This window comes from Cydia strobilella, chromosome 17, assembly GCF_947568885.1.
Source record: "Cydia strobilella chromosome 17, ilCydStro3.1, whole genome shotgun sequence".
Classification (NCBI taxonomy): domain Eukaryota; kingdom Metazoa; phylum Arthropoda; class Insecta; order Lepidoptera; family Tortricidae; genus Cydia; species Cydia strobilella.
The window spans coordinates 184,893-209,008 of record NC_086057.1 but is presented as its reverse complement, the minus strand read 5'-3'; the positions used below and the strand labels follow the sequence as shown (position 1 = coordinate 209,008).

General features: G+C 37.2%; 3 protein-coding genes across 3 annotated transcripts in view; 2 read left to right on the top strand and 1 right to left on the bottom strand.

Annotated features, from left to right (window-relative positions):
* Positions 1-2,832, bottom strand: part of LOC134748836 (importin-11) — a 56,610-nt gene extending 53,778 nt beyond the window's left edge. The window contains exons 1-2 of the mRNA XM_063683645.1: positions 2,722-2,832; positions 622-762 (exon numbers count right to left, since the gene is read on the bottom strand). Of these exons, the coding sequence (XP_063539715.1) occupies positions 622-756 (135 nt within the window). The 5' untranslated portion in view covers positions 757-762; positions 2,722-2,832. The remainder of the gene's footprint in view (positions 1-621; positions 763-2,721) is intronic.
* A 1,644-nt stretch (positions 2,833-4,476) lies between these two features.
* Positions 4,477-6,194, top strand: LOC134748939 (arrestin domain-containing protein 5-like). Its single transcript, XM_063683809.1, has 6 exons — positions 4,477-4,643; positions 4,732-4,866; positions 4,949-5,154; positions 5,253-5,420; positions 5,811-5,984; positions 6,070-6,194. Exons 1-6 carry the CDS (start codon positions 4,526-4,528, stop codon positions 6,163-6,165), a joined length of 897 nt encoding a protein of 298 aa, XP_063539879.1. The 5' UTR covers positions 4,477-4,525; the 3' UTR covers positions 6,166-6,194.
* A 517-nt stretch (positions 6,195-6,711) lies between these two features.
* LOC134749128 (heterogeneous nuclear ribonucleoprotein 27C) overlaps positions 6,712-24,116 on the top strand; it is a 49,749-nt gene continuing 32,344 nt past the window's right edge. Inside the window, exons 1-4 of the mRNA XM_063684033.1 lie at positions 6,712-6,864; positions 12,427-12,630; positions 20,130-20,320; positions 22,320-22,402. Of these exons, the coding sequence (XP_063540103.1) occupies positions 6,827-6,864; positions 12,427-12,630; positions 20,130-20,320; positions 22,320-22,402 (516 nt within the window). The 5' untranslated portion in view covers positions 6,712-6,826. The remainder of the gene's footprint in view (positions 6,865-12,426; positions 12,631-20,129; positions 20,321-22,319; positions 22,403-24,116) is intronic.

Genomic DNA, 24,116 nt, shown 5'->3' with positions numbered 1-24,116 from the left:
AGTTATTATTTACCGACACAGCGAAGCATCTCCTTTCTAACACATTTTTTTTAAGGTTCCATACCCAAAGATAGTTATTAGTATTGTTACTTAGAGCAAATAGTAAATGGATGCAAACAGCAAAAGAAAGAAACAAATGGAAAGCTATGGAGGAGGCCTACGTCAAAGGAAGAACTGAAGTTAAAGTCGTGAAACCAAATTAATATATGCTATGTATCCAAAACCTCAATAACAAAGCCTATTTACATTACATTACATTATTCATCATCATTGGTCTTCAACATCAATTAAATTTACATTATTACTATGTGGGCATTATTTTGTGGACGGGGCACATTGCTCGCAGAACTGATGGCCGGTGGGGCCGGAAGGTTCTGGAGTAGCGTCCGCGTACCGGAAGACGAACTGCCGGTAGATGGAGCGACGACCTAGTAAAGGTCGCGGGAATTCGGTGGTTGCGAGCGGCACAGGATCGGTCGGAGTGGCGAGCCTTGGGGGAGGCCTATGTCCAGTAGTGGACGTCTATCGGCTGACATGATGATGATGATTATTATTATTATTACTTAGAGCGCATTCAAATATTATTGTTGGTAAAAGGACAGGAAAGCGCTGCATATTTACCAGAAGGACAGAGTAGAAGCCGGGTTCTATCTCCCATTCTTGCAGCTTCTTTTCGGCTGGCTTCAGCACCTCTGCGTCCTGACTAGTCGCCCGGTTCAGGGTGTCGAGGACCAGTGCGTAGATGTTTGGATCCATGGCGAGCTACGGAGAACATTTGTGCCATTTTCAACCAAAAGGGTACTTATTGTCGCTTGTCAGAAAGGCGCTATTTCCATATACCTTCAATTAGAAATCAACCTTATCAACAAGCAACAATGTGGTACCTCTTGGTTGAAAACGTCACATTTTAAGTCAAGAAATGTTAAACATAAATGTTGATGTTGTTCTTTTTTCCCTTCTGCATTAGGGTGCCAAAAGTTTGAAATCTTTTTCTGCCCTCTGGCCGGAAAATGTCAACTTTCAGCCCGCTGAACTTAATGAAGTTGCAGCTTTCTGGCTCTGTCAAACAGCGAAATACACTATACTACATAACACACCTCGGCCAGTAAATAAGAAAGCCTCAGATCACAAACAATTGCTTTGTTTGGATCGGCCAACAATCACATGTGATCTGAGACATTTTCTTGCTCAAAACGACCTTTTTATTCCACCGATTTTTGGCTCATAATCACGCGTGCTTTTTTAGTATATTATAACACTCGTGCTTTTTCATTATATTATCCAACCGGGGCGGCCAGCAGTATGAGAGATTTTAGACGTTTACTAACTGTTTTAACAATTAAAATTTGATTAATATGAAAGTTTCTTTTTTTCCTCACAAGTGTGTTGAAAAACGTCGTATGAAACGCGTGTGCATTGGTCATTACACACATCGGCTTTCTTATTGCACAATATCGCCTCGTGGTTAATGACCAACTTAGCACACTTGTATCACAATGTATTGTATAATGTGACCCTAATGTGAACCTCCTCATATTCCTTGGTTTATGAGTGCTAGGTTAAGTAGGAAATTAATTAAAATAGGGTTAAGACTTAGTTCAGGACACATTCCTCTAAAGAAGTTCGCTTTTATGATGAAAAAAGAGCCATCCCCGAACTGTGAAGCTTGCAATATTGTAGAGGATGTTCAACATATACTGGTGGAATGTGTATGGAACGAAGGTAAAAGACAATTGTTGATGAAGTCACTAAATATTAATAGGTTAGATGTAGGCGCTTTTCAAAGCATCTTGGCAGCACCAATCTCAGAAGAGGCAAAGGAGATATATTTATTTGTGTTTAATTATATTAGTCAGTATACTGACAGGCCGTAGATGAGTGTAATTTAGATTAAGGTACGATGGGACTGGCGTAATCTTAATAAAAGTCTCTAAATAAATACATGAATTAAAAAAAAAAGTATAATGTGACCCTGGTGAAGGCTTGCCATATGTCAGGATTGTGGGGGTGACTTCATGAGTGTTAGGGTTTTCTAGAAACTGTAAATAACCACTCAAAACTAACTGAAAGTTTGGAGTTGGACAGAGGAAAGGGAAGGTTATGTTACTAGTGTATATTTGTAAACATTGCAATAACAAATTGTTTCACCGTTACCATTCAGTTTCATGTGGTATAACATTGAAAATATGTTAGAAATAATTACACTTTAATAGGTAACAACTATCGTTCCTGTGGAATGTATTATGTATAAATCTTATGAGTTTGATGGTGGTTCTAAAATTTCTAAATCCATATTGAATGAAACAGTAACAACATAGTGTGTCATAACAACTTATTGATTACTTGCTCTTAAGGGTCATCTAAGGTTAAATGCAAGACGCAAAGCAAGGTAATTAACACTTCAATACCATCATTACCGCTGTAACGTCATACGAATGCCGAACATCACATCTATTACTTATGCAGATTTAACACTATATAAATCAATGTTTATACTAAGCATAAGACTAAACTGCTGGGTAAGTACTAATTCTGAAACAGTAACTAAGGTACGAAAAAGGAAAACTAGGAGATTCAAATAATAAAACGTATTAAACGCATAAACAAACTTGCTTGTCGCCGCAAAAAGGTAAAGGACATAACATAACCTAGCTCGGCCTACGTATCTTACACATCACACCTACAACCCCCAGACGAATCTAAACGCAACAATAAGATTACCTAGAAAGTTACAGAAGTAGTTTTAAGATGTAACTCATCGTAAACACCACACAACACAAGCTTCTGAAATTATTTGTAATGATAATGGAACTAGGTATGGGAAATAGCCAGCCGCGAGTTGTCAATGTCAAGTTTTTTTTTTTTCACCGCTAGTGTTGCAAGCTCAATACAAGTTTTATTCGACCTCTAGCAATTTTGGAGTTCAAAAAGTACAAGCACAAAAAATGGAATCGTGTTTTCATTATCAATTATAGAATTATAACAATTGTATATATTATAGTAATTAACACTAGATGATAATTTAAGGATTTGCAGTTTCCATAAAATCAATTCGCGTGAGTGGACCAGTTCTGTTTGTCTACACCTTGTCTACACTACATAGCTGCATGGTACAGTCAGCAAAAATATTATTACAGATTATAATATTTTGAGTACTCATTTGGTACTCATTCAAATTATATTTTGACCTGTTTTCAGTTTTTGCCTTCTTTATTCAACACTTTTCTATGATCATTATCAAAGCAAGTAAAGCAACCAAGGACTATCGACACCCATATAAATTGGAAAGATCACGTACAAAAAATAAAAACAAAATACAGCCAATTTAATTATGCACTAGGACAGCTAAAAAGGACCACCGACCTACAGACCGCCTTATCGGCGTATTACGCTTTCGCGCACGCGTGGCTTAGCTATGCCGTGATCCTATGGGGCAACAGCACTGACGCACCAGATTTATTCATTTTACAAAAAAAATCTATCCGTATACTTTCAAACACTAAACACCCAGAAAGCTGCAAACCATATTTTAAAAACCTTGGTATTCTAACCTTACCTTGTATCTATATTTTAGAATCATGTAAATTTGTAAAAAATAACCCAGAAATGTTCACTAAAGTCGGAGATGTACCTCGTCGTTTTGAATCTCGTTCCAAAAGTAATTTAATACAAATATCATCTAATTTAGCGATACATAAAAATGGACCTTATCCCACGTCAATAAGGATTTTTAACAAATTACCGAACCACATAAAAACTGAACCTAACTATAACAATTTTATACGTATTTTGAAACAATTTCTTGTGGAAAAAGCCTACTATACCGTCGCGGAATACCTACAAAATGATGAGCCAAGATATTGAAACTGGTCATAGATGTTGTCAGATTGTCACTTCTCTTAATAACATTATATTCTTATATAAAATAATGATAAATCAATGGAAATTATATTTTAATGCCTAACAATTGCCTAAGAAATATTTAAATTAAATTAAAATTATATTAAATAAATTATATTAGGTCATATTTTTAAATTTATTTTAAATGTATTTTCAAATGCCTAACTTATTACATTTTGTACATTAAATGTTATTCTGTATAGGTACTTTAGTTCTTAGCTCTTAAATGTATTGCAATACCCTCACAAGGTTGTGTTGAGACATGTAATGATTTATGCATAAGATCTTTTGTACACACACTAAGCAAGGAATAAATGAAATGAAATGAAATGACTCATAATTTTAAAACTAACACGGGACTTAATCGCATAGTTCTGTGTTAGTTTTAAAATTATGAGTGAAAATCTGAAAATCGTGTTAGTTTAAATCAACCAAGGACTGATATAACAAAATTAATCAGATCGAATCTCCCTCAATGCCTTCATATACCTAGGTATTATCGGTTATCGTGATAAATTTAATCGTAAGATAAAAATGAAGAACGATCTATAATTTAATTTTATTCGTGTCGTCGGATGTGTTGAATATTTACCTACGTAGCTTAGTTAGGATAACAAATATTACAATGCCTTGGCAGTCTTGTGATATTATTTTGAACAGTGGTTCAACGGGTTGTTTTTATGCTGGTGACATTATAACGGGGACTGTTGTAGTGAAATTTCCGCAGAAACAGAAAATAGAACGTAAACACTTTACTCTTACATGAACATTACATGGTTAGTAAGGGTAGTAAATGTATTTATGTAAGTAGGTAATTATCACTGATTTCAGATTTTGATCTCGATGTTACTGGAATTAGTAAGGCATCGTGGACTAGACCAATGCCAACCATCCCATATATAAAAATATATTCAGAAACAAGAGTCGTCCTTAGTATCAAAACTGATATATTTCCTGAATTGCAAGGTAAGCATACCTACGGATTTTCTTCGCAGTTTAAAAGATGTTATTTAGAAGCTGATGAAATAATTAAGTATTATAATTTCAGGAAAAACTGTTGCTCCTGGGACATATACACACCCATTTTATATTTCATTGCCGCCAGACTTACCATCATCATTCAAAAGTTCCATAGCGAAAGTATTTTATTTCGTTAAAGTGCAATGCAAAGCGCCTTACAAATTCAAAAAGAAAACTTTTGTAACATTTAATGTCGCGAGGAATGTAGATATCAACCACTTAGAAGAATTTTTGGTTCGTGTTCCTTTCCTTTGTTTTGTATAATATTTTAATAACTTTTTGTGTTAGCCACCTAACTTACAATAGGTACTACTAATTAAATGTGTTTATAGGTGCCCACATTTACGGAAATGCATAAAATATTTTGGGACTCGAGTAAACTGTCAATGCAATTGCAGACTCATACTGGATTTGCACCAAATCAAATAATATTATTTGAAGTAATGATATGTAATGAGAGCAGAGTAAAATTGACGAAGCTTATTATCACATTAGTGCGAGTAAGTACCTACTAGATACCAAGGACAATAGAATGATGATGATGATGGATGTTCTATTGTCCTTGTAGATACCTATAAATTGTATTGTAATTAAGCTTACATTACAAGTAAGCGAGCAATTAAATCACTCTTTTTTTATTAAACATATTAATAACGGGTCACTCACGTATTTTAAGTCGAAAAACGCTCGACATGTTTCACTCCGTACCGAGGAACATCATCAGGAGCTTGCGTTGACGGTGACCTGATGACGCTCCTCGATACGGAGTGAAACATGTCGAGCGTTTTTCGACTTAAAATACGTGAGTGACCCGTTATTAATATGTTTTCATATGTCTGTGTCTCACGGAAGTTTTGCCATTAAAATCACTCTTTTTTGTTACGTTACAGGAAATAGAGTATAATGTATCTTCAGGTTATTTAAAGGAAGAAAAAAAGGTAGAGAACGTTACATACAACACATTTAAAAACGAAGAAAAAGAACTTTGCAAATTGAGCATGAAGATACCACCGACAAATCCATCAAGCGATTATTCTATGATTAAAATAGAATATAAATTCTTGGTAAATTTATTATAAAACTTAACTTGGATGTGATTATATTTAAAATTAACATCATATATATTAAAATATGAATTCTTTGTTCTAGGTAACACTTGATTTTTTATATCATTTTTCCGTACATAAGGATATACCTGTGACAATTTCTACAGTACCAGTTATGCATATAGCACTGTTTAAGTAGTTGCAAGTCATTAAATTTATTTGATTAAGAAACAATCACATTTATTTTTACAGTTATCTTATCCCTAGTATCCCTACGATCCAATTATTTTAATCCGAATTAAGTTTGTATCCTATAAAACAGAGTTCGTGCCCATTCGTGTCACTAAAACCCCATAAAAATAATGTTTATTACTCTAAAGGCTTTACCATTACTAATTAATTATAATATTCCTTATACTATAAAGAATAAAGAAACGCATAGGTTGGGTTATTCTCGGTTTTCTTTAACGATTGTCAGGGTTTACCACTGGCTACACTACTAAATTATTAATGTGGTAACCCTAAAGTGCCATCATACTGCCATCTATTGCCAAACAAAGAAAACTACCAACATTTTAGCTGCTTTTATAAATATAATATTTAAATTACTATAAAATACGAACTTTAAAATATAAAAAAAAATCATAAATATTTATTTACTCGTACCTACACAATTACAATTAGCATAAAGAAGTAAATCGATTAACTAAAATATTCAGCTTGTCATTCGACTCTTTCCTCTTTCCATGACTTTTTTGAGAAAGCGGATATGGTTGGTCCGCCATAATCGTGTGGGTCTGTGCTTGTGTGGTTGGGGTGTATTGCCGGTGCCAACCATTATTTTTAATTAGTAGTAAGTTATGCGTATGAATCCAGACATGGACGATGATGAGAAGGGGTAAGTTATTATTGAATATTTTTACTTTATAATCAGGGCTATGTAAGGTATGCAAACAATAATAGGTCAAACTGCATGTTGGCTTGGTTCGTATGTCGCATTTCACTAATAGCCAGCGAGGCTTGTGAGGTAGCGTTACCCACTTTATTGTTTTTTGAAATACTTGTTCCATACTAAGAAGTTTAGAAATACGTGTGATCCTCTTTTAAATCTGGATAAAGTTCACGTTTGGTCAATTAGCCTTCTACCGGCTCGCGGCCACCGACCCCAAGCCTCGCCGTGTGACTTGCGTGTATGCGATCATGGCAGCTATTACTTTCCCATAGCATAATATCAAAATTTCAGATTTTACAACCTTTATGCGGTGCAAAGATTGCTTGCGGATGTTTATATAATAGATCCCTGTGTAAAAGTAAGCCGGTTTGGGGACGTCGCAATTTACGAAATTAACCTTTATGTGGGCATCGGTAGCTTTCTCTTATCGCTTATTTCGCGTCAGGGCATTCAGAGCGTTGTATTTTGCGAAGGATTCGGATCATATCATAGTGAACGTTATCGAGGTTATTAGAGCTCGGCCGTTCAAAGTGCCGCGTTGCTCGGTCGGAGCAAGCGCTCAGTTAAACGTGCTGATTCATTTACATATGGTTACATACGACGTCGTGCGTTCGAAAACTTCCTTCCCAACCCAACGCGCTGTTAGCACGTTCACGGCTGTTTACTGCCGACGCCGAAATAATTCATGTGCTAATTAATTTACCAAGTGGCAAAATGCTCTACTCTCTTAGATCTTTTATTGCAAATAAAGCGCAAATAACTACAAATCTCCCACTATTAACCTTTGTACTTGCAAAAAAATATCTTTAAAAAAAAATCGTGATTTGTACTGAGTCATGACTTCAAACTGTTAAGTGAATGTTACTTTCACTAACTACATAGTTAGTTCCACAGAAAGCACAGACTATCTATTCTGCTCAGGTTAATTTTCCATTGAACAATTACATAGATAAGATATGAGGATATGACCAAATTGTAAACTATGCCTATAAAAACAAGGGTTGGCATGGATGGAGGCTAGAAAATACTTAGAATTTAATAATAATTTAAATTTTAACATTATCAGATCACTAGCTAGTCATTATTTGGTGTTGACTACTTGATAATAAATTTTATGATAAGTTAATAAGGTCAGATTATTTGACATATCTTTATACATAAACATGCAATGTTAAAAGGCCCTAATCTCCTACATTCCTTTATTAGTGAAGCAAAAATGCCTTGCTGTAAATTTATTATTTTACTACTTAGAGTCAGGCTAAGCTAACTCTGCATGGCATTTGCAAAAACAAAGAGTGGCAATGTCATCATTAATGTTAAATTTCTATGAAAATATGTTTATTTATATTTGAATTGAATTAAAAGTATTACTCCCTTACTTTTAGTTCAATTTAAGTCTGTGCAAAGTTAGCTTAGACAAACTAATCATATTTGTACCTACCTATAAAAAACCGGCCAAGTGCGAGTCGGACTCGCGCAGGAAGGGTTCCGTACCATTACGCAAAAAACACGTTTGTGTTGTTGTATGGGAGCCCCACTTAAATATTTATTTTGTTCTGTTTTTAGTATTTCTTGTTATAACAGCAACAGAAATACATCATTTGTAAAAATTTCAACTGGCTCGCTATCACGGTTCATGAGATACAGCTTGGTGACAGATGGACAGACAGACAGACCAACGGACAGCGGAGTCTTAGTAATAGGGTCCCTATTTTACAAAAACAACCTTATGCATGTGCATTGTGCAATTGTGCACCAAATTGTAAAAATATCTAACACCTATGCCTAGTGTATTATGGGTCAGTTTTAACCACTTTAAAATGTAAAAGGTTCTCACCTTGTCACCATTTTTAAAACATTCTCTTCATTACACCTGAATTTGTCTAGATTTGACATTTTCAATAATTATATTTTATACAGTGTGAAAAAAAATTATGGGCCCTGGAGGGAAAGTACCTTAAAACCTTAAGTTAGCTCATTATTCTTAAAAGAAACATTCTTTTATTTTTAAAAAGAAACAAAACTGCATTCAAAGATTTTTAGATTAGCTTGTGTCGCCCAGGAATCGAACCGCCAAAAAAATCCAAAAAACAAACACCATTATTTGATTCTACTAGTCCATACAGTTAATGTTAATGATAACATTTCTCTAAGAAACATTAGGTCTTACACTCGTTTGTCGTAAAAAAATATCCACAAAATCGAATATTTAGTACTCAAGAATATTTTTAGACAAGCAAAAAAAAAAAAAAACTATGAATCCAGTTTTATTTCTTTTTAAAAATAAAAGAATGTTTCCTTTAAGTAAAATGAGCTAACAAGGTTTTAAGGCACTTTCCCTCCAGGGCCCATTAATTTTTTCCACCCTGTATATTGCTTGTAAGGCAGGTTATAATGGACATTTGGACAACTATTCCAGAACATGTGTAATACCTACATATAAATAAAGAAATTAAAAGTGACAAAAAACAGCACACATGTCACATTGTGTTTCAAGTTTTCAACATGTTCAGGCATTTTGTTCTTAAAATAGCACTAAGAGTTATTGCCATCTCAACTTCCTACCTAGCCATGTGGTTCCTTTTATCATTAATGTACTATGTAATAAATCATTAGTAATTGCTACTCATTAATTACTTAGGGATTGTGGTATTTATTACAACATTAGCTTTGGAACTAATACCAGTTCTTAGATTAAATTAAGTTATATGATTTTTTGAGTGGCGCTGTCTTGTGTCGGAGGCCAAGTCTCATTTTGGGTCGCTGAGCCAACGGAGTAAGTAAGTAAGTATATGATTTTTAAAATGTTAATTACCAGAAAGGAAATTGGGGACTGTGGGACTATGTTTGTATGGGGAAGCGGTCATCCACCATCCTCTTAACAATCTTAACCTCTTATTTACTGTTCTTTAAGTTATAACTTGCATTGCAACTGTTCAAAACACCTTTAACATAACTTGTTAAGTGTGTTTGTATTTTTAGGGTTCCGTACCCAAAGGGTATAAACGGGACCCTATTACTAAGACTCCGCTGTCCGTCCGTCTGTTTGTCCATCTGTCATCAGGCTGTACCTCATGAACCTTGATAGCTAGACAGTTGCAATGTTCACAGATGATGTATTTCTGTTGCCGCTATAACAACAAATACTAAAAACAGAATAAACTTAAGTGGGGCTCCCATATTGTGATTTTTTTTGCGTAATGGTACGGAACCCTTCGTGCGCAAGTCCGACCCGCACTTGGCCGGTTTTTTATATGCATTGACATAAATAAAACTCGAATGATTGAAATGCTTGCTTCCATAGGGCACTTGTTTTTACAGTTAAGGCAGTGAGAGAGAACCTTGACCAGCTTCACAAAAGTCAAGGCTAGAGGAAGCTCTTTATTTTATCACCTTAATTTATCACAATTTGTAATGAGGGCTACCGCGTTTAATTTCGCCGCTAGGGGCGCTAGTGTAGATGGAGGTCTTTCAAAATGTCAAATGCATTTTTGCCCGAAAGTTTTGGGGGTTTCAAGCTTTTTTTATCGGGCATTTTCACTCCTTATTCATAAATGTGGAAGAAAGAAAGAAAAAGCATTTATTAGCACAACATAACATAAGACTAAAACTAGAAATAATTAAACAGAATGAGGTTGCGCTAAATGGCCCTTACTCAGCTTGGTGTCACGGTGTGAGCCAACATGGCACACTCTGCGAGGCTGATTTTCAGTAAGGCCCAGTAGATGGACTAATTATTTGTCCATCTTTGATTAATCATGGTAAACAAATAAATATACCTCAATAAATGTTAGTGGTTTAAAAAAAGTGCCACATATAGGTTGAAGGTTGAAAAAATGGCACATTTAGACGTTAATTTCAATTAGAACGTATTGATTTTATAAAAATAAGCATAGAAGAATTTTGAGATCTGTTTTTCTGGACCCTATCCACAGTGGCGCCAACTGGTGAGCACAAAAACGGTAGCCCTCATTTGCAGATTCGGCAATAAAATTAATACCCGCATACCAAAGTAGTAGGAACTTAGGAAGTACGTACAGTCGCCATCAGATATATCGGAGCGGCGGAGGTGCTCACAAATATCTGAACACGCCTCTATTGTCAAGGCGTTAGAGTGCGTGTTCAGATATTGTGAACACCTCGGCCGCTCTGATGTATCTGATGGCGACTGTACAAACAGCAACACTCTTAACTGTCCATCGATGGACCTTATGCCTTTTGTAATAAGGTTTACGTACTGTCAGTTAACAGTGTGGGCGATGGTACAATTCGTGCTTCGAATGTAGCGCCATTTAGTTCAGCTGTCAAACTCGGGGGCACGATTTTGTCTTAAACTTCACTCCTCTTCAGCAATCATTTAACTCTACCTATACTAAACAATACTAAAAATCTTACTTTCTTTAGAAGTTATATGTGACGTTTTCAACCAAAAGGTACCACATTGTCGGTTGTCGATAAGGTTGATTTCAATTTGAAGCTATATAGAAATAGCGCCTTATTGACAACCGACAATAAGTACCCTTTTGGTTTAAAATGTATAGCGTGACCGCGAATATACCGATTTGTAATTAACAGATTATACACGCCAAGAACTAATAAATAAAATACCTATTATTAAAGCGTTCATACATAACAAATTCTAATAAACGATTAACTGATTCAAATAGGTAAAATTAACCTTATTACAAAAGGCACAAGGTCCACCGATAGTGTTGCTGTTTGTACAGTCGCCATCAGATATATCGGAGCGGCCAAGGTGCTCACAAATATCTGAACACGCACTCTAACGCCTTGACAATAGAGGCGTGTTCAGACATTTGTGAGCGCCTCGGCCGCTCCGATATATCTGATGGCGACTGTACTATATTATAAGTAAATGCTTAGCAGGTAAAAAGACGAGGTAAAATTTTCATTCCCATTATGGTAGCAAAATTTTATCAACAAAATGACAGAATGAGGTAAAAATGCCGACGTTTTCAAGATAGCTGCCTATTTCGATAGCCGGGCATTAGGGCATTGTATTCTTTCGGTCAATTTAGACGGGGTTGGCGTGCTAATAGTTCTTGGCGCGTGAATAATAAAAGAGTGTTATAATACTTATAATTTTTGTTGATTTTAGTGGGGCATTTGATAAGAAGCTATGTACCTCAATCAAATGCGTAAAACTTGAGAGCATACTGCCAATTTGTTAGTCAAGCCATGAATATACCCCAGGGTTTTGGGTGCGGAAATGTTTTACACTTGGCAAAAAACTGGTAAAAACTGTAAAACGGGAACTATTCATATGTTCTATTGCGAATATTGCGATCATGTTCATTTTTACAGAGGATGGTATAAAACATTATAAAGTCGGTACATGATACCCTGGGAGGTTACTACTTAATTTTAAACTATTTTACAATAGGCAATGTTATAAATACACGAATTCATTCCCGCACCCGAAACCCTGGGGTATGGTTATGAATTAATTTACCTAAGCTCTTGCTGAAGTAGCCGTTACCTCCTCAGAAAACTGTTCGTGGGCGGACTATCATGGGAGACGTCGCAGGAAAACCTGCAGCGCTACTTCTCGCGCTACGGGGACGTGATCGACTGCGTGGTGATGAAGAACAGCGAGTCGGGCCGCTCCAGGGGCTTCGGCTTCGTGACATTCGCGGAGCCGTCGCTCGTGAACGTGGTGCTGCAGAACGGGCCTCACCAGCTGGACGGCAGGTACGGAAAACTTACAACAAATTTCACAGACAAATCAAGTGGCTTCATCGATCGGAAGTTGGCATCCCTTTCGCCAATATGGCCGTCCTCAAGTGCTAGTGTTTTGCGCACAGCTACGGAGCTAAAGTGACTGCTATAGTAATTGGTCACTCTTAACATTAAGACTTCTTTTGCCTTGTTTATATCTGATTTGTTAGGAAAGGCCCTATGAAAGGTAAGGTACTATGTAGTGGCCAATAACTATAGCAGTCACCCTAGCTAATGCAGGGGCATTCTCGAGCCACAAGCAAGGCGTGAGAGGTCACTTCTTTCTCTACTATAGGCTTTTTAGGTTTCCAAGTATTAAAGGATTGAAAGTTCATATCATAAATAAAATTACAACTGGAACTATTTCGTTGCTGATCTAGATGGCAATGCGATGCTTCATAAGTTCTGGTCCGATCCATTTGGTAAGTTTTGCTTTAGGACCATCAAACGAAAAAAACACATCAGGGAAACAAGAAAATTACATAACTTTTATGGTCAAAGGATCTTTGCTCATGTGCCCATAAAAATGCTAAAAAATGCCACTTCAATTGTTTGTTTCTTTAAAAATTTGGTTTATGTCACAGGTAGGCCAGACTTAATAGTTGATGCCCCGGTAATTTATTCTGTATCTGACTCACAGTTTATGGCATTATTCCATTGGTCGACAGAAAAGCTAAACAAAATGGCGATGTTGAGATAACCTTAATGCTTATTGACTCAGCTGTTATAACGGAACTAGAGCGACTTCAAATTATTAATGAAAAAGTAACTTTTTTGTGACTGCAACATACTTCCTGTTTATTGTTAAAATTCTTTTTTACAATGACACTGAGTGAGCGTCAAAATTATCAACCTAAATAGACACATACTAAAGAGAATAGACAGTATATAGAGTATAGATGGTTATTGTCATAGTAAATTTACTGCCATCTATCGACACACGATTAAAACTAAAAATGAAAATGTATAAAAATATCAAAAAATGTGTTCTACTTTTTGTGCTAGTAAATCGTTCATCATCATCACTTAAAAAAATATATATATTTAGAACCTAAGCATGTTATTTTTATTACCTTCAGGGATCAAAATAACTCCAGTGTCAACGTAAAATGTGACCTAATTCGAAAACTGGCGGAGTAAAAATAAACTATAGGTTTAGCTTAAATTATACGAACCAACTGTATTGATATCGACTGCACCATCAAGTACAGTCCCCATCAGATATATCGGAGCGGCCGTGGTGCTCACAAATATCTGAACACGCCTCTATTGTCAAGGCGTTAGAGTGCGTGTTCAGATATTTATGAGCACCTCGACCGCTCTGATATATCTGATGGCGACTGTACAGTCGAGTTCACAATCACCTTTACAAGGTAACGTTCCAAAAATATATTTACACAACCATAGCTATTGTCAATGTCGTAGAGGCGTGTAAATATTTTTTAAATGTTGGCTTGTTAAGATGTTTTTGAACTGAACTGTACAGTCGAAACAGAAGTAGCTAAACGGGCGATGTAATGAAAGCGATCTGAATTAACAAAGTTGATATTACAATCCAGAGTTGGGCAAAAATTATCTATTTACGAATAACCGGGAAGATAACTAAATCATCTTTTATTTGAAATAACTAAATAATCCGTCATTTGTTATTTTGAATTTATCTAGATGAGTTTCATTTTTATCTACATAAATTAGTTGGGATTTTAAATAAAAGATGAATGTCAGTAGTACAGTGTCAGTGTGACGGTTTGACCCGACGTGACATTCTATAAATTTATTATTATTACTTCAATAACAAACGAGGCCAGTCTAGATAATTTATCTAAATAAAAAAGTTGTCAACGCACTATTTATGATTGAATTTATCTTCGAATAAATTTATTTGAAATGATTTCATTTGAAATAATTATCTAGATAAGAAATTATCTAGATAACGCCCAACTCTGTTACAATCTTTTCATATGTCTAGGTTTTAGCATAAAGTAACTTATACTAGAGCGGTACTGTCATAGTAAATTTTGTAACCACAGAAAATTCACTGCCATCTATCGACACACTTTAAAACTAAAAATGAAGATTTATAAAAATACGATAAAATGTATTTAAATATGGATAAATGATTTTTTTTATTTGCATTAATTATTTTTATGATTTTGACCCATGTTATTTCACTGATATGCGTTAAAATTGTTAAATAACAAACGATACCGTCAACGCCATCTTTACGTCAGTAGGCCAAAGCTACTAGCGCCCTCTGAACGAGAATCAAATTTTCTTGATTTTCGAGGCACGTTTTTTTCTTAGACTGTATCCATCTATTACGGAGTTATATCTATCTTTGGTTTTAGATTTATAGTTATTCGAAGCATTGTTTTATAATGCACTTATACAGTTACTTCGTGGGAGAATTTCACACTTGTATGAGTTGTATTACTGGGAAGGTAATTAGTGTAATGACCAAAAAACTGTCTACTCACGTCGCGCACAGATAATTGGCTTGTTACTCTCAAAATGGTTCCCATTGTTGGTTGTCTCAATGACTAAACCAGTAAATTCACCGGGGAATGCCTCTTGATTCTGAAGGCCGTTCCATCGGTTTGCCGCTGTCTTTGTCACATTTCGCAAGAAAGAACGGGAAAGAACATACGCGCCAAGTGTCAATTTTGATCGAATTTTGTCGGTTTTTATTTATTTTAAAAACGTTACCATAAAATATCGAAATTCTAAAGCTATGAAATTATTATTTACGTTAAGATTGTTTTTTCTTATTTTTTTGTTTATAGTATCACATAATAAATAACCGAGTAAAGTAGAATTAAAAGTCCGAGTTAGAGGTTACTTTGGGAATTAATTGTATCGAGCGAAGTGTCATAATTCGTGTATCGGAAGCTATGTTGTTACAGATAATATAGTCAAGAACTACATATATTTTTTCCACGTCTACGAATATCAACGCCTCTTAGAAAAACATGATCATATAAGGAGATTTTTCGCCTTCTGGCTCAGGGAACCGCCTGAAGTAGGTTAAATATTTATCTTGACTATACCGCAATCCCAATGGGTCATCAATGTCACCACACTTTAAAAGGGAGGGGGTTCTCTAAAAAAGTCGGACTCGCGCACCGAGGGTTCCGTACTTTTTACAAGCTTTTATTTAACTTGCAATGTACCTATGTAAGTATGTATGTACCTATAATATGTATGTAACACGTTTGTAAGGGTCAAATCTTGTCAGTTAAATTTGACCTACTTCCCGGTTTCCGATGAAGCTGAAAATTTGCATACATATGTAGGTCGGGTGACAATGCAATATTATGGTACCATCGAGCTGATCTGATGATGGAGACAGGAGGTGGTCATAGGAACTCTGTGATAAAACAACGCAACCTAATTGTGTTTGGGGTTTTTAGAATTGTCTCGATGAGTATTAGTTGCCTGTGGAAAGAGAAGTACAGTCAGCGATAAAAGCTTGTAAAAAAAAATTAAATTTTTGCCAAAAACTTATTAGTATTTGTTGTTATAGAGGCAACAGAAATACATCATTTGTGAAAATTTCAACTGTCTAGCTATCGCGGTTCATGAGATACAGCCTGGTGACAGACAGACGGACAGCGGAGTCTTAGTAATAGGGTCCCGTTTTTACCCTTTGGGTACGGAACCCTAAAAAAGTAGGGGCATTCATACTCAGGGTCATAGCTTTGAAAGGTTTTAGTTGTTATGTTCATGGTACGCAACTCACCATTTTGCAGATTTTACTTGGCCATTTTTTACAATTTCCTCGCAGTGAATTTCGCCTGCCAGTCCGTCCACCATTAATGTCGTAATGGCCGTTAAAAACCTACTTTTAGTGTTCCGTTATCAATAACGACGATATAAGTTTGGGTCAAATAAGGCCGCTTCGTAAAGATATGTCTCATTCCTCAAGTAGAGTGACCAGATGTCCTCTATTTTTTTGGCACTCCTGATTTTTAGTTATTGTCAATAAGTCAGCATCAAATGATATTTCGTACATAAGTTCCGAAAAACTCATTGGTACGAGCCGGGGTTTGAACCCGCGACCTCCAGATTGAAAGTCGCACGCTCTTACCGCTATAAGGGTGCCTTTGATAACTTCGATAATTGGGATGAATCATGAATCCAATGTGCATTGCGTCTCGCTCTCTCATTAAGCAAAATGTGAGACGCAAATACACATTGCACCAAAATATTGGACAGTTGTAATACCATCCTTACAGAGCCATCCTTTTAGCGGTTTTGGTGAAAAAAAAAACACGGACAGAAGCTGACGAAGTGTTCAAAATGTTTTCAATTTTTTTAAATATTTCAGTACAAGTTTACTGTTATAAGAGCGTGTGCGAAGTACAATGTAATAGTTTAATGCATAGGCCTCACAATTGATTCTCAACGGTGGGAGTGTTATCGCGTCTTATCTTTCCGGTGATAATTCGCGTCGTGTCTACTTTATTTGGCCACGCTTGGAAGGATTTCTGATGCGGAAACATTCTTAAGTGATTTTTTTCGTTTTAGTTATTGAAATGACACTAACAGACACTTTGTTATTTTCCTGACCTAATGTCACATAAATATTTTATCTGAAGATAAGCGAGATAACTATAAATAAAATATTTTAAAACAAAATCATACGATTTCCATCAATTATTATAGATAAGAATAGTACAATCGTAGTTATGAGCACGATCGTCGATCAAGTTATCTTCCACACAAAACTAAATCTAAATCAGTTCTAATCATCCATTTTGTAACTAAGATTTCACAGACATAAGATTTGTACACAGGTGACAACACTTTGGCAGTCTATAAAACAATAGAATCTCGACGAAGCTGTCTAGACAGGGCAATCGTGCGGGGTGCGAGGGGAGACTATAAAAAACATAACTAGATAATAAGATCGATAGTTGAATATTTAATAAACTCATAGCAACTAAAAACTAGTCCCGACATTCGCGACACCTACGGTCTACTTACCCATTATACTGACCAGTATAGGTATGATCCCCGCTGACGCACAGTTATTACGAATCTCGGAAATAAGTTAAACTGGGCCTTAGCTTACTGTAAACTACAAAACGTTTTGTGTACATATCAAGTAGACGAAATGTTAACCATATTATTATGCACCACTAATCACCTTGTTTTGTTTAAGTGTATCGGCCAATTTTATGTTACTGTATGTTTAAATCAGGGACCGGCCCGCTATCCCTTATCGGGGTTTTATAAGGGTATTGCATAAGGCTTAACTCACCATACCCTTTGCCAGACGAAACCCTTTGTTTTGGTTTTAAAAACCCTTATATAAAGCTACCACATTTGAGTAATCGGTAGCCCAAATACCCTTACAAAACCCTTATCATCCGCTCACCAACACCTTGCATATTGCTTATAAGGGTTAGCCTTATAAAGGGCTTCCTTTTTAGCATATAAGCGTGCTAATTTAAGTCGTCTACCTTGTTCATAAAGCACACATTACTTCGAATCCGAGCGATCGTCGGCGGCGACGGCGGCGTTCTTTGACTAGGCACGTATTTTCTTTCCTTTTCATACACTACCGTAGATATATACTAATCCTGTCTCTTTCACGCAAAGGGAAACCTTTATAAAAAGCGCTTAAAGATAAGGGTAACCCTTATTAAGAGCTAGCCTTATTTTTGGTTAGCTTTTCGGTAAGGGTTAGTCAAAGGTAAGGGTATGAATGGGCTTGCAGTTCAAAAGGGAAAGTCTTTCAATGTGTTAGCCGTGTTTAAGTGTCGCCCATTGAAAGGGTTTTATCGCGGAAAGGGTTGTCCGGTCCCTGGTTTAAATACCCTCTATGTTATTAGTTCCTTCGCTAATTTCATGCAAAATAAATGTATTTGTGTAGTTTTAAGTTCTCATGTAAGTGAATTGTTAAATTCTTAGTGAGAATAGAGAATCTTAAACCTAAAAATTTTTTGTGGTAAACTACTGGGAATAATAATTGAAAAAAAAAAGGTGGGAAAAAAATTCCCAGTAGTTGCCACTTGGTGGTAACTAGTGGGAATAACCCAAAAATATTGTTTATAGTTTTTTAGGGTTCCGTACCCAAAGGGTAAAAACGGGACCCTATTAATAAGACTCTGCTGTCTGTCTGTCACTAGACTGTATTACAGATGTATTTCTGTTGCCGCAATAACAACAAATACTAAAAATTAGTACGGAACCCTCGGTGGACGAGTCCGACTCGCACTTTTCCGGTTTTTACACTGTGACTTTGGTTTGCCTCTGAGACTAAAACACACAATCTTTGATTTTACTCCTGAAATGTTAATCAAGTTATAGCATGTGACGTCGCTGCATAGCCTTAAACTATTCATTTATGCAATGCAATTAAGAAAGCATTGTTGCTGGCTTGATGGAGGTCATAGGAATATCAATGAGTTTCTATCAATAAAGAATAAATGTGTTTTGGGGCCTTCGGAGCTATTGTTTCCAAAAATATTTCCTTCATCAAAAAACGTGAAACCTTCAAGTTAACGTCAAAATGGGTAATTGTGGCTGTGGGTTATCCCACATCCACAATTACACCGGGCTTGTTTACCTACACATGATTAGTGTTTAATGCGAGTGCATACATTTGCCACTAAACGCAAGTAGCAAATGTATTAACTTGCAATATCACTAATTAATGTGTAAATAGGCCCCGATGTAAAGGTCGCACTTCCTGTACTTACATATTTTCAAAGACCTATCGAATGGTGTTACTGTGATGGTCACCAGCCAGACCACACTCAGTAACATTGTGGCAGTAGATGTAGTGTAGGGACGCCCGGCCTGAAACAGGCGGGCTGTCGATCGCTTGTTACATTCATACATTGCAATACCTTAGAGTTGGAACTTCAGGTTACTGTCCCGCCGGCATTTACACACTATTCTCTTCAAATCTCCTAGTTCTCTTGCATAACACCAGTAGGCCGAGCACATGATTGACGCGACAGTATCTCGCCGCGAGATGGAATACCCGTCTTTTGCTAACTGTATGAATTAAAGGGGGACGGGTAGTCTATCTCGCCGCGAGATACTCTCGCGCCAATCATGTGCTAGCCCGGCAGGACATTTTTAAGCTCATAACCTTTAGTTCACTCTCATCTAACTTATCTCTGCCGAATGCATACTTTCAAAAGAACATTGTAGCAAACTAGCAAGTATGGGTTATTACAAATAGAGAACTAAGTAGCGGTTCGCAAAACACATTTAAATTTAATAATTTCATTGATCATATCATCTTCTTAAGTAATAAAAAAACATATAGACAGTCCGAAATGAAAAGGGTTCCCGGTTTGGCTATAGAAACGTAACAATACAGTTTAAACAAAAAAAGCAATATTTAGCTAGCGGAAAATGATTATACAATATTTTTTAGGCTTCCACTTCTGTGAATAGTATGTTCTTGAACGTACATAACCAAATACTTACACGTAAATGTAATTTTCCACTAGGACCATCGACCCGAAGCCGTGCAACCCTCGCACCCTGCAGAAGCCGAAGCGTGGCGGCGGCTACCCCAAGGTGTTCCTCGGCGGTCTGCCCTCCAACATCACGGAGACCGACCTGCGCGTGTTCTTCGGTCGCTACGGCAAGGTCATGGAGGTCGTCATCATGTACGACCAGGAGAAGAAGAAGTCCAGAGGTATGTGCACCAGTGAGGTTACAAGGTGTTTCTCGCCTGCCCTCCAACATCACGGAGACCGACTTGCGCGTGTTCTTCGGCCGCTACGGCAAGGTCATGGAGGTCGTCATCATGTACGACCAGGAGAAGAAGAAGTCCAGAGGTATGTGCACCAGTGAGGTTACAAGGTGTTTCTCGCCTGCCCTCCAACATCACGGAGACCGACCTGCGCGTGTTCTTCGGCCGCTACGGCAAGGTCATGGAGGTCGTCATCATGTACGACCAGGAGAAGAAGAAGTCCAGAGGTATGTGCACCAGTGAGGTTACAAGGTGTTTCTCGCCTGCCCTCCAACATCACGGAGACCGACCTGCGCGTGTTCTTCGGCCGCTACGGCAAGGTCATGGAGGTCGTCATCATGTACGACCAGGAGAAGAAGAAGTCCAGAGCTATGTGCACCAGTGAGGTTGTCAAGGTGTTTCTCGCCTGCCCTCCAACATCACGGAGACCGACCTGCGCGTGTTCTTCGGCCGCTACGGCAAGGTCATGGAGGTCGTCATCATGTACGACCAGAAGAAGTCCAGAGGTAACGAACGTCTTAGGTCAAATGTAACTGTCTGTATTCGAAGATTATGAACTCTTGTCTCAGACTTACTCGTTGCAAGAGCCGTTTTATGACAGCTTGTCCCCCATTACATGATACCAGGGACCGGCCCGCTATCCCTTATCGGGGTTTTATAAGGGTATTGCATAAGGCTTAACTCACCATACCCTTTGCCAGACGAAACCCTTTGTTTTGGTTTTAAAAACCCTTATATAAAGCTACCACATTTGAGTAATCGGTAGCCCAAATACCCTTACAAAACCCTTATCATCCGCTCACCAACACCTTGCATATTGCTTATAAGGGTTAGCCTTATAAAGGGCTTCCCTTTTAGCATATAAGCGTGCTAATTTAAGTCGTCTACCTTGTTCATAAAGCACACATTACTTCGAATCCGAGCGATCGTCGGCGGCGACGGCGGCGTTCTTTGACTAGGCACGTATTTTCTTTCCTTTTCATACACTACCGTAGATATATACTAATCCTGTCTCTTTCACGCAAAGGGAAACCTTTATAAAAAGCGCTTAAAGATAAGGGTAACCTTTATTAAGAGCTAGCCTTATTTTTGGTTAGCTTTTCGGTAAGGGTTAGTCAAAGGTAAGGGTATGAATGGGCTTGCAGTTCAAAAGGGAAAGTCTTTCAATGTGTTAGCCGTGTTTAAGTGTCGCCCATTGAAAGGGTTTTATCGCGGAAAGGGTTGTCCGGTCCCTGCATGATACAGGATATATTTCACTTGACATCTTGCGTTAGTAAAAGACGAACACTATAGTATATCATGTCATGCGCGATTAATCAATAGACAACCCGAATAACCTATTACCAACTTTTGGTCATATTTAAAAACAGTGTTACAAATCTTAGACACACTAGACAAGGAACGCCATGACAAGTCTTTCCTCGTGAAAAATCCACATCCAGGCAGTGCCGTCGGTAACATTCGCCGTCGGTACGTTCAGATGTTTGTGGGACAGCGTCACGCAAATTGCATAATGCTTTATGTTCCTATGAGTTTTAAAGTCAAAAATGTTTGCGACATATAAACAGAAAAAAGCCGACATCTTGTCCCGGCTCCCTTAAGAAATCTAAGGTCCGCTCATCAACCAATCTCACTCACTTTACTATCCGCAAACCAAACTGACGACCGTGGTCATATAACTATCTCCCTCACTCTTGCTATGACTACGTACGAAGCGTGAATGAGAAGTTTTACGATCCCGGTCGTCAGTTTAGTTTGCGGATAGTATAGTTTTTTGCGACACGACTGCCATCTGACTTTTCAACCCAGAGGGGAAACTAGGTCTCATTGGGATTTAACCCGGTTTCCTCACGATGTTTTCTTGCTTTCATTGTGCTTAATACGTTTTATTGTAACTATTGTTGTTAAATTGGCAGTAGATTAATAGCTTGATTTGTTTTAGGCTTCGGATTCCTGTCGTTCGAGGAGGAGATGTCCGTTGAGAGGGTCACCCAGGAGCACTTCATCAACCTCAACGGGAAACAGGTAATAACATGTTTAAATAAACTGAAATAGATGTCATACACTAAAGAAAAAGTGAACAAAACATCCATTGGTGGAGGCCGGAATCGAACCGGCGTTTTCAGCTTACGCGGCTAACGTCCTGAGTCCTGACCACTAGACCACCCAGCAAACTTAAAACAATAAAAATAAATTATAAATTATTTTGATTTATTCCCTAGTTGTACATAGTACAATGTAAATGTTTTTAGTTCACGTACAATGTTAGATTTTTATAGATGTAATATTGTTTGCACCTGTTCTTAGTAATTTTCAACCATACTTAAGTGGCGCCATAATCGCCCAGATGCGATTGTGGCGCCGTTCTAACACATAGTCCAGAGGTGCCCCGTCAGAGTCTGGAAGTGCCCCCTGGAAGCGCCGATGACCTGTTCTCACTTACTTCTGACGCAGCTCAATGGCTGAGAACCTTGGATATAAACTTGTGACATACATGTGATATTTTCGATTTATTTGTGACTTTTTATGCCATTATTACCATTCGATTAAATAAATACCTAAGTAATTTCAATTTCGAATTATGGTATGTTATTATACTTTTTTATGGAGTTATGGAGACTAAATGAAGTAAATCTAACAAAACAAGAAAACCTTGTCAAGTTTGAGCTTGTTTGTATGGTCTCTATGAATAAGAGATGAGTGATTACTATAAGAAGAGCATAGTCTGCAATAAAAGCATTGAAAATAATAATTTAGAGAAATAATCAGTGTTATACTTGGCAAAGAAAAACTAGCCGGCTCTCTTAAAACTTTTGCTATTAGCTTAGGACTTGCTGTGCGTTTAATTATCCACGCCTGAAGTTTCAAACGGTTATTAGGTACTATGAGCGTGTGAGCTTGTTCGAGTTTAAAATGAGTATAGGTCTTCGAGCAACACCGGCTTCCGACAAGGGAGGAACGGAAGCGATATCTTACCGTAAAAATCCATCTGCCAGTTTTGCGGGAAAACATGCGCACGCGCACACACACACACACACACACAAACACACACACACACACACACACACACACACACACACACACACACACACACACACACACACACACACACACTCACACTCACACACTCACACACACACACACACACAGTCGCACTTCTCACTTACTACATACAAAATCCAATCTGTAATGACTACACAAATACATAGGAATTGACACGTCACAGACAAATCGTGCACACATCGATCTCTTTTTGTGTACGGATGAGTCGCAAGTGTCACAAAAATGTGGTAGCTTTATATAAGGGTTTTTAAAAGCAAAACAAAGGGTTTCGTCTGGCAAAGGGTATGGTGAGTTAAGCCTATGCAATACCCTTATAAAACCCCGATAAGGGATAGCGGGCCGGTCCCTGATTTAAACATACAGTAACATAAAATTGGCCGATACACTTAAACAAAACAAGGTGATTAGTGGTGCATAATAATATGGTTAACATTATTATTTTTATTATTTTGACCCATGTTCTTTCACTGATATGCGTTAAAATTGTTAAATAACAAACGAAACCGTCAACGCCATCTATACGAGTGTAGGCCAAAGCTAGTAGCGCCCTCTGAACGAGAATAAAATTTTCTTGATTTTCGAGGCACGTTTTTTCCTTAGACTGTATCCATCTATTACGGAGTTATATCTATCTTTGATGAGTATAAATGTAGTAATTTGAAATAAAAACACTAAA

What these genes read in the sequence shown, in the direction of transcription:
- LOC134748939 (XM_063683809.1), top strand. Translation starts at nt 4,526, where the DNA reads ATGCCTTGGCAGTCTTGTGATATTATTTTGAACAGTGGTTCAACGGGT. An exon ending in ACCACTTAGAAGAATTTTTG is followed by an intron (nt 5,155 to 5,252) that starts GTTCGTGTTCCT and finishes ATGTGTTTATAG; the next exon opens with GTGCCCACATTTACGGAAAT. An exon ending in TTATTATCACATTAGTGCGA is followed by an intron (nt 5,421 to 5,810) that starts GTAAGTACCTAC and finishes GTTACGTTACAG; the next exon opens with GAAATAGAGTATAATGTATC.